Below are 10,084 nucleotides of genomic sequence, written 5' to 3' on the forward strand. Positions count from 1 at the left end.
GTCTCATTTTAGTAAAAAAATCTCAATTACACTTAAAACAAGACTCGTCACTGGAAAAAACAATTTTCACCTGTTTCAAGTAGATTTTCACTTGAAATAAGTAGAAAAATCTGCCAGTGGAACAAGATTTTTTTGCTTGTTATAAGAAGATAAATCCCACTGGCAGATTTTCCTACTTATTTCAAGAGAAAATTTACTTGAAACAGGTGAAAATAAGTAATTTTTCTGGTGATGACTCTAAATGTTGAAATAGCAGTAAAACCACATTCATTGATGAAATGACATAAGGGGTGGAAAGGGGGGATGGCAGTTTTCTTTTTTCTCATATTGCAGTGGACCAAGTTGCCAATAGGTGAGCCTGGACACTGCCTGGAACAACCAAAAACAAACCACCAAAAAATCTTTGGGGCAAAATTTGGTCAGCCTGTCATTGCTGTTAGGTTGTTTTCACATCTAATAGTTCAGCAGACTTGGTACGATAGGGGACTCTGTTCCATTGGGGTTGCAACATTTATCTGGTCCGAGTTTGTGTTCAACCAAACATGATGCACTCCACTGAAGGAGCAGAACCATCTCAAGGAGGATCAAAAGAAATGGACAGCATGTGAGTTAAATATGTGTCACAGCATCTGAATACTTATGACCATGTGATGCTTCAGTTTTTGATTTTAGCAAATGGCTGCAATGAAACAAAGGGAAAAATTTGAAGGTGTCTGAATACTTCCTGTACCCACTGTAAATAGATATAATTATATATATAAAAAATGCTCTCCAACGTTATTTTCCCATATTTGACTTGAACTGTTATTTTTATTTTATATTTTAAGACATGAGATGAGCGAGAATTAAGCGAGAATTCTTTGCAATAGGTAGTAAAGTTTCCAAATGAATAGAAGGCACAGATCTGTAGTCCCACCAATTAAACGATTGACTAAAAAAACAACAAAAAAAACAAAAACATTTTCCTCAAAGCAATATTACAAAAAAAACCTTAGAAATACACATTAGACTAACAATAGCTTTCATTTCCCTTTATCCATTTGAGAGGAGACAAAAAGAGATTTCAAATACATATCAGACAGAACCAGTGAGGTACAGATGGACATAAGTAAAAACAGGATTTGGCAAAAGATTTATATCATGTCCTAAATCAGCGTCTTCTCTATACATTTAAATTAAATCACATATTTGAGTTCACTCAGCAAGTGCCCACTTGTGGCTCAAACGCCAGTGAGTCTAGTGCAAAATGATTGTATTTGTGCAGCAGAATTCCCTCTTTCATCACAGTAAATCCTCTTTAGCAGAAAGTCTCCGGTGCTGTTCGTATTCAGGCTGGACTGTTGCATTAAGGATCGGGGTGGTCGTGAACTCCACGGTGCACGGCTGCGAGTTACAAGAAGCCCCTTCCAGCTCCAACACAGTGACATTGTTGGGCGCGTCTGTGCTGAGGATGTTGGCTGGGACAAAAAGTGTCACCTGAGGGCCTCGATCTGGCCAGTAACGTCCCAGATTGAAGCCGTTAATCCAGATCTGCCCCTAAAAAAACAAAAACACACAAAAACAGAAATATGAGTATTTCTACTGCAAACTCGTAGTGAAATAAAAGCCTTCAGAAAAAAGAGGTATGATAAGAAATGCAGACAAATCGGCTGCATAGATTTGTCATGAAATTGTAACGGTAACAAGGACACTATGAAAGGGAATATATATATTGAACTTGTATAAAGCAGATACACGGTATTCATATTTAAATAAGTGATGGAATTTTATATTTACTTGTTACTTGCTGAAAAACTGGAATTAATCACAACTACTTGTCTGTCCAGCACAAACAAAAAGGTAACTAATGCTACACTAATGGTTACATATGAATTTTCACAAAGATTGCAAATCTAACCAGTCCAGTCTAAATGTCTAATGCGGACACGTACCTTCTTCCAGTTGGGAAGCTTGACGTAGGTGTCTTCAGGGAGGTATGGGATGCCATCGGGGATTGTGAAGCTTCCTCCATAGAAGGTTGGAAGGGACAGAGAAGCAGATTGAGGGGGTTGTGTCTGTGTGGATGTTGTTTCCCAGAGCAGGCCCTGGCCGACTGCTTCATCAATGCTCAGACTGTACATGGTCCAGCCCACGAGCAGCTCCTTCCCCAAAGTCAGATTGGATACCAAACCCTTTGGTAATAAAACAGAACAGAAAATATTGTAAATGTATCAGCAGTTATAAGGACATGAGATAGAAAATCAGACTGTTGTAATTGAAGGAGCACATCTTTTATTCAATATGTAGCTGGAATAAAACCTTAAAGTCGTTGATGCCTCTTCCATAGTTGATTCGACCCATGTTCTCCACCAGTATGTCCACTTGACTGCCAGCCTTCCCAGTCACATTCACCGTTATGGCTTTGTTCCTCTCAAGGATTCCTACAGCCACCTTTAGAATATCATAATTGGCAGCATTAGAAAAAAAAAAAAAAAAACAACTTAAAATTACCCGCTGACCTGCAGTCACATGACTCCAGTCAGTGTGGACACAAAAGACCACTAAAATAAATATTTATTTTAATGAAACTGTTTGTACACTTTTACATCCGGCCTCCCCAATAATAAAAACTTAAATACCCAACTGGAAACTTGTTTTTAATCACATGATTTAAAAAATATTTTTCTTCAGGCCTCAAATTAGACATTGCTCTTTTAATTGGGCTTGTGTTAAATTTTCTCTTATACACTGGCTCTCTGTGGAAAAATGAAATTGGTCTGAAATTAATTTCCAAGAGCAAGTAACTGTAAAGTAAGTAATATGTTGGAAACTCACCCCGTCCACTGACACGTACGCTCTGTCGTGGACCCCGTTCAAGGGCGACGACAGAGGAGTGGCTGAGCTGCAGTTAACAGGCAACGTAGTCCTATAGAGCACGAAACCAAGAGACTGGAGGAGGGAAACAGACCCATCACTGGTTGAGCAAACATATTATTACAAATATAACAGCCAAAAAAAAGGGGAAACAATCATAAGGATACCTGATTCAAGTCTATGAACGTCTGGGGATAGATGCTTTTAACAGGACCAGAGTAGGACAGCTTTTCTAGGGCATCCGATACAGTCTGAAGCTGCAGGTGGCAGAATATCAAATTTTACTTCTCGTTCTTCACAGTTCAAACTATAACTAAAATCATGTTCATAGTCAAGCTGTAATAAAAAACATCCCCCCAAAAAGCTGCAAGAGATTGAATAAACACTTCTTGTAAGCGCTTACCTTCTTCATTGTAACTGTGCTGTACGCGTACTTGGGAGTTGATGGTAGCACTGGTCCCTGCGGGATCTTGCGGTACTATTTCAAGAGGACTTATTAGTTCTTCCACATGGCATAGAATAGGAAAAAAGGCTCAAGAGCAATGTTAAAGTAAAGTATTAAAATAATACTGTTCTTTCTCAGCCAAAGTTTGCGTTCATACCATTTTGATGACTTCCTGGATAGCAAAGTATTTCTCTGTGAGGTCCCCCGCTTCTGATAATGGAGCATCGTAGTCGTAGCTTGTGGGCTGTGCGGCGTACGGCGAGTTGGCGCCTGAGGATATTAAAACACGTGTAGTTCGCTGGAGACCTCAGCTCTCAAGTGGATTTTCTTTTCTCCTTGTTTAGCTGCACTCACCATTCCAGTATCCAAAGTTGGATCCACCTATGAACATGTACCTGAGGGAGGCAGAATCTCTGTCAACCTCAACTATTTAGCATCCTATAACTAAAGAATGCATACAATAAGAATTCAATCATTCAATCTCACTCAATCTTAATGCATAATATTATTTAACCCTTTTGATATCGTTTTATCAGTTATTTTAAAAACCCATTGATGATTGCAAAAAAATCTTTTTAGAATTGCTGTAAAGTGCAAATTCCACCATTAATTGTTCTTGTAATGGATTATTATTCCACTTTGTGGCATAGAAACACATTTCTACAGAAGAGGATTAGGGCCACTGAAGAAAGAAAATTGAATTCTGAGAAAAAAGTCAGAATTCTGACTTTAATCTCAGAATTCTGACTTTTTTCAGAAACATAAAACGAACAAAACATTTTGTGGGGATTTTTTTTTTTTCATTTCTAAAAAAAGTCAGAATTGTGGCTTTTTTCTCAGAATTCTGAGATTTTTTGTTTTAGGTTTGTGAAAAAAGTCAGAATTCTGAAATTAAAGTCCGAATTCTGACTTTTTTAGAAATGAAAAAAAAAAAAAAAAAAAAAAATCCTACCTGAAATATATATTGTTTAGGCCCCTGAAAAAAAGTCAGATTTCTGACTTTTTTCTCAGAAGTACTTTTTTTTTCTTCAGTGGCCCTAATCCTCTTCCCTACATTTCAGATATAGTTTGATAAATGATGTATGTTTTCTCACAAGAAACACAATGATTGTTCATAACTAAAGATTAAAACTGCAGGGAAAATTGGAAAAACTAATTCTAATAGAAAGAAATAAACACGTCTAACCTGACCTGCTATGGCACCCACAGTTTCCACTAAAGAGCTTATATTCTTTTCACTAAAATGTAGAAAATGTGTCTCCTCTGATGTGGTGTAGTTATACAAACACAACTTTGTGCTCAAAACACTCACATAACAGGAAGATGTCTTACTCAGCACGGACACCAGTCAGTAAAAACTGTTGACTATGACTGTTTTATCACCATGTATGTTCCCATTTTACATACCAGAAACACAAATGTCACACAAAACAGTACAAGAGCGAGCCTTGGCACCACTTTTGCTGGGAAATATAATATTTTATGATTCTCGAGTAGGCAGTTCAAGCGGCAGAAGACCCAGTAAATCAGTTGTCTTGTTTGTCTGCATCAATGCAGCTATATGATAGAAATCTGTATGCTCACATGTTGACATTCGCTCCCGTGGACAGAATCTGATTAAGCGATTTGGCCACATAAGCAGACGACACGACAGAGTGACGGGAACCCCAGTGGTCCAGCCAGCCGGTGTAAAACTCAGAGTTCACCTAAGACAGGAAAGAAGCAGCATTTAGATATTTTGGCACGCGTTTCTGTTCCAACGTGTGATGTGGGTGATGCTTGCCAAAGGTCCGTGAGGTTCAACGTGTCGCTGTGCTTCAAAGGCGGCAGTTATGTTAGAACCTGGCAGAGGGAGAAAATGAGCATACTTGTAGATGTGCAACATCCTCGTGACATCTGACTAATCTAAAATGGGGCTTTGAGCCAGTGCAGATGCAAAGAAGAAGCTTTACATCTAAAAACAAAACAAACAAACTGGCTCTTGCTGTGTCATCTACACATGACCAACACATCATGACCTTTTACATCTTTGCATACGAAGTATTGATTAATTTCCAGCAAACTTCACAATACTTGAGACAACTTTACCTGGCCCAAAGTCCACAGTGGCATACAGGCCTTGAATAGAGCCACACTTGAGGAAGTTGAGTCCTGCTCCATCTGTAGTGAACAGCACCACCTCGTCACCCAGATGAGACCGGAACAACTTGGTCAGGTGACGCATGTAGTTGTAGTCACAGGCAAAATAACTTCCATATTCATTCTCCACCTGTCAATAAAAAAATATAATGTACATCCCAAGCAAGACGCTCCTCCCCTCTGCTACTAAATCCAGGTGCAAACACACAGAGATGAGTCCAGATCTCCACACTCACCTGCACAGTAATGATGGGACCGCCGTTCTGATACAGGTAAGGTTTCATCATAGGCAGAAACTTCCCCATCCACTTATCCACAGCTGCAATGTAATCTGGAATGAACGAATTAAATTGTTGTATGAACTGCAGCACGAGATGGTGTTTGCGTCACTCGTCTTCGCCTTGGCTGCTCACCTGGATCTGAAGACCGCAGCACGATGTCCTTCTTGCTGAGCAGCCAGGCAGGCAGACCGCCCTAGTTGGCAGAATTACACAAATGATAAGAGAATAAAATAAAACACATACATTTTTATTAAATGTTATGCAAATTTTTATTAGTATAGTCAGGAAATTCCATTACTGTTCTGATGATGTGAAAGTGAGCTTGTTTCGTGCTTACTGCACCCCTATGTATACAGCCCAATTATGGGTCAGCTACAAAAAGGAGACCCTGTGAAAACTTCAGGAAGCATTTAATGACTGTCTCAGAAAATAAGAATATTGTGATTGTCTGTAATGCAATTAAAAAAACAAAAATTTCATACATTCTGAATTCATTACAAATCAACTGAAATATCATGGCTTACAGCTTAAGAAAACTCAAATATCCTATCTCAAAACATTAGAATATTCTGGGAATCTTAATCTTAAACTGTAAGCAATAATCAGCAATATTTAAATAATAAAAGGCTTGCAATATTTCAGTTGAATTGTAATGAATCCAGAATGACATTTTTGTTTTTTTAATTGCATTACAGAAAATAAAGAACTTTATCACAATGTTCTAATTTTCTGAGACAGTCCTGTAATGACTGAGGATACTGCTGAAAAAGCCCAGGAGTAGCAGTGCTAGTAAACTCTTTTGTGACTCAGGGCTGGGCACTTTACAGGCTACTCTTGAGGAACCTGATGTTTAAGTTTATGTCTCAACTTGATGAGTCACAAACTGTATTATAATGAAGCTCACAAGCCCCAGGTGCAGTTCGGTCAGATATGAATCATATCTATGGAAATATTGGTATGGGTGCCTTTTAAGACTCTCATGAATGTTTGTTTGTATGTGTTTATGTATTTGTTTTTTTATGTTGTATGTCTTGCTATTGGGTCTAGAGCCTGTATTAAAGTTTATATATTTTTAAACTCTGCACTGTGGAGCCCAGTAAACACACATTTCCCCTCTCAGGAAAAGCAACTGGAAGATATTGGTTATATAAAAAGGAGCATTTGCTGTAGGTACAACATTATGTTTCCATAGATACTGTACCTCCCATCATGTTAGTGAAGCTGTGTCATTCAAATGTTTTATTCTGACTAAAGTAGCTCAACTACAGTCCCCTGGATTGTCAGAATGTTTTGTAAAAACTGTGACAGCTTCACAGGATGAAGACTAATACATTTGATGCATCCTGAACCAGCATAATCTAGAGATAAATCCTAGATAGTTTCATTTCTGTTGACTATTAACTATTGACATCCACAGTTTCTCAACATTTTACAGTTTTTTTTGGGGTTTTCAATTCAAACCCTTAACTGATTTTTACAGTGATCTATCTTTATGGACAACATTTCCTCAATTCCAGTTTGAATTTCTGCTTGGCTCCTATTTATTTTTTACATTTTATGACTCCAAGTGTTTGTATGTGATCATGTCTGCAGAAGCCCTTTCATTGTTTCTATTGATTTTGTTGTATTTCATCCTTTAAAGCACTCTGTGTAGCATTGTTGTGTAAAACGTGCTGCACATTCCTATATTATTGTCCCGTATGCAAAATATTTTCACTATAAAAGATCTTTCAACTCGTTTGTTAAAAAAAAGCACACACATACAAATCCATTCACAAAAGGACATAGTAAACATATTTGCTGGCGGCTTTCTCACCATGTCCCACTCTCCACATATGTAGGGGCCTGGCCGAAGGATGACCAGCAACCCGATGTCCTGGGCCAGCTTAAGGAAATATTCCACATCTCTGTCTCCGCTAAAGTTGTACTGACCCGGATATTTCTCGTGATAATTCCAGGGAATGTACCTGCAAAGTGATTGAAAGAGTCAACATCATACAAACAATCCTCCCGGTGTGTTTTATCTATAAATGCAGGGTTTTTTTTCAGGGTTTTTACTAAAACAAAGTTGGAAAACATGATTAAGTAGTGTTGTAATGTGAAAGGACTAAAGAATCTTTAAACACCGACATACTAATCTTTTTAAATGTTATTTTAATCAATAAAGACTTATTTATTGATTGGAACTCAACATCAATGTGAAATTTCTTTAAAATACTAGCAGTGATGCTTTGTTAGAATTAAAAATGTAACTTTAGTACTAAAAATTTCAGCTATAAAACTCAGAAGTTTTATAGTTCAACTTGCAACAAGAGAAACCCAAGAAAAGCTACTTCTTGTCTTCTTATCTAAATCCTTAATGACATATCTTCCACAGATCCAGTGTTTTCTTTGTCATCTTTTGTCTTAAAAAATGACTCTTCGCACTGTTGCAAAACACGTGACTCCTGCTCTTTATTTATTGTCTAGTCTTTCACTCAGGTAAACTTGTACACCACCAGACCAGAGTCTGAGTGTGCAGATACTGGCTGATCCCAGAAGGCGACCTACGTCTGGATGGTGTTCAGTCCAGCCATATACATCTTCAGAAGGCGGTCCTTCCAGTAGACTCTGGGGATCCGGCTGTAGTGGATGCTTCCTGATATGTAGCGAAACCTTTGTCCATCCTTACGGAAGCAGTCGTCCTTGTAATCCACGCTGAATGAAGGAGGTCCCTGTAGCTGGATGGCAACACAACATGATCTTACACAACAATTGTATGATGCTTCTCTGTGCCATATAACTTGGGTTTTATGGCACAGGGATGACATTTCAGGTGACTCCAGCATGCGGCAGGCAGATATAGACCCAGAACAACTTCATGTAGACAATAAAACACGAGTTCTACAAACATATTAAAAAAAATATGTCTTAAAAAAAATAAAAATGAAACCCTGATCAGTGCTTTAGGCCAGTGGCGTCAATTCAGTGAAAGCTAAGGTATGGCAAGGTTACGAGTCACAGAACTTAACTAGAGTATCAATCAACACATCCAGCAAATACTCATCACAGAAGTCTGCTATGTAGCTTATCTGTGTGGTCGAGAAAATTGGAACTTTTTCAAATGCAGTCTCGCTCACTGCAAAAACTAAAAAAAAAAGGAATATTTGTCTTATTTCTAGTTAAAATGTCTAATTTTTAGTCAAAAAATCTCATTACACTTAAAACAAGAGTCATCACCAGAAAAATAACTTGTTATTTTACCATGTTCACCTGTTTCAAGTACATTTTCACTTGAAATAAGTAGAAAAATCTGCCAGTGGGACAAGATTTATCTTCTCATTACAAGCAAAAAAATATTGTTCCACTGGCAGATTTTTCCACTTATTTTAAGTGAAAATCTACTTGAAACAGGTGAAAATGGTTGTTTTTTAGTCTTGTCTTAAATGTAATGGGGTTTTTTTTACTAAAAATTAGACATTTTAACTAGAAATAAGACAAATATTCTTGTTAAGATTTTCAGTTTTTGCAGTGTATAATAACTAGTGAAATCGACCATGTTGTTCTGATTTGCATTTGTAGTTATTCTATATGTATTAAGTAATAGAATAATCAATACAAATAGACACAGAGTAATTCCATAAATGTATTAAAAAAAACAAACATTTACATTTTCCCTTGAAGCCAAGGTGTGGCGGCTGCCATACCTTGCCATACTGAATTGACGCCCCTGCTTTAGGCCATATACATCATTTTATACTATAATATTGACATGCATGGACAGATGAGCTTTACTTCAGTGAAAAACAAGCAGAAACGTTTCACTAAACATGATCCACACAAACACTACTGCACTTAGTTTGTTGGTTTGAGTAGGTGGAAAAGTGTTCTTATCTAAAGATCTCCAGATAAACATTTATCCTCCAGCTGCTGAAAGAACATGTATGAGTTTAAACCTGAGTATGTACTCACAGATTGTCCAAACAGCAGCAGCAGTAAGGCACAAACCCTGAGAAGACATGATGTCTTCTCAGACATGATGACTTCTTTCTCGGTCCCTGCTGCTCCGTTTCAGACACAAAATCTTTGCTAAAGCTCCTGCAAAGTGGTTTTGAAGAGAAAACACTCCACAACGGCATTCAACTTCCCGAAGTGGACCGTGTTGTGCATCAATGAAAGTAGCATCATGAGTTGCGGAAGTAAAGTCATGTGATCTGCCGGTACGCTGGTGTAGTGCTGCTTTCTGGTCACTAGGTGTCAGTATTTCACACTTTACTTACATGGTATATGAAAAAAAAAATTATATTCAAATTATTACCTTTAAATTGAACTACAGGACTGTCTCAGAAAATTAGAATATTGTGATTTTCTGTAATGAAATTACAAA

The 10,084-nt window shown here is 37.7% G+C and overlaps 1 protein-coding gene across 1 annotated transcript; it reads right to left on the reverse strand.

Moving 5' to 3' along the window:
- Window positions 1-790: 790 nt before the first annotated feature.
- On the reverse strand, window positions 791-9,883 carry glb1 (galactosidase, beta 1). Its single transcript, XM_061717124.1, has 16 exons — window positions 9,670-9,883; window positions 8,269-8,438; window positions 7,535-7,685; window positions 5,851-5,911; window positions 5,674-5,768; window positions 5,387-5,567; window positions 5,082-5,140; window positions 4,883-5,004; window positions 3,653-3,693; window positions 3,456-3,568; window positions 3,257-3,331; window positions 3,021-3,110; window positions 2,815-2,928; window positions 2,299-2,430; window positions 1,932-2,171; window positions 791-1,536 (listed from the first exon to the last, which is right to left on the reverse strand). The coding sequence occupies exons 1-16, from the start codon at window positions 9,733-9,735 to the stop codon at window positions 1,282-1,284; spliced, it is 1,965 nt and encodes a 654-aa protein (XP_061573108.1). The 5' UTR covers window positions 9,736-9,883; the 3' UTR covers window positions 791-1,281.
- Between the last annotated feature and the right edge of the window lie 201 nt (window positions 9,884-10,084).

This window comes from Cololabis saira, chromosome 1, assembly GCF_033807715.1.
Source record: "Cololabis saira isolate AMF1-May2022 chromosome 1, fColSai1.1, whole genome shotgun sequence".
Classification (NCBI taxonomy): domain Eukaryota; kingdom Metazoa; phylum Chordata; class Actinopteri; order Beloniformes; family Belonidae; genus Cololabis; species Cololabis saira.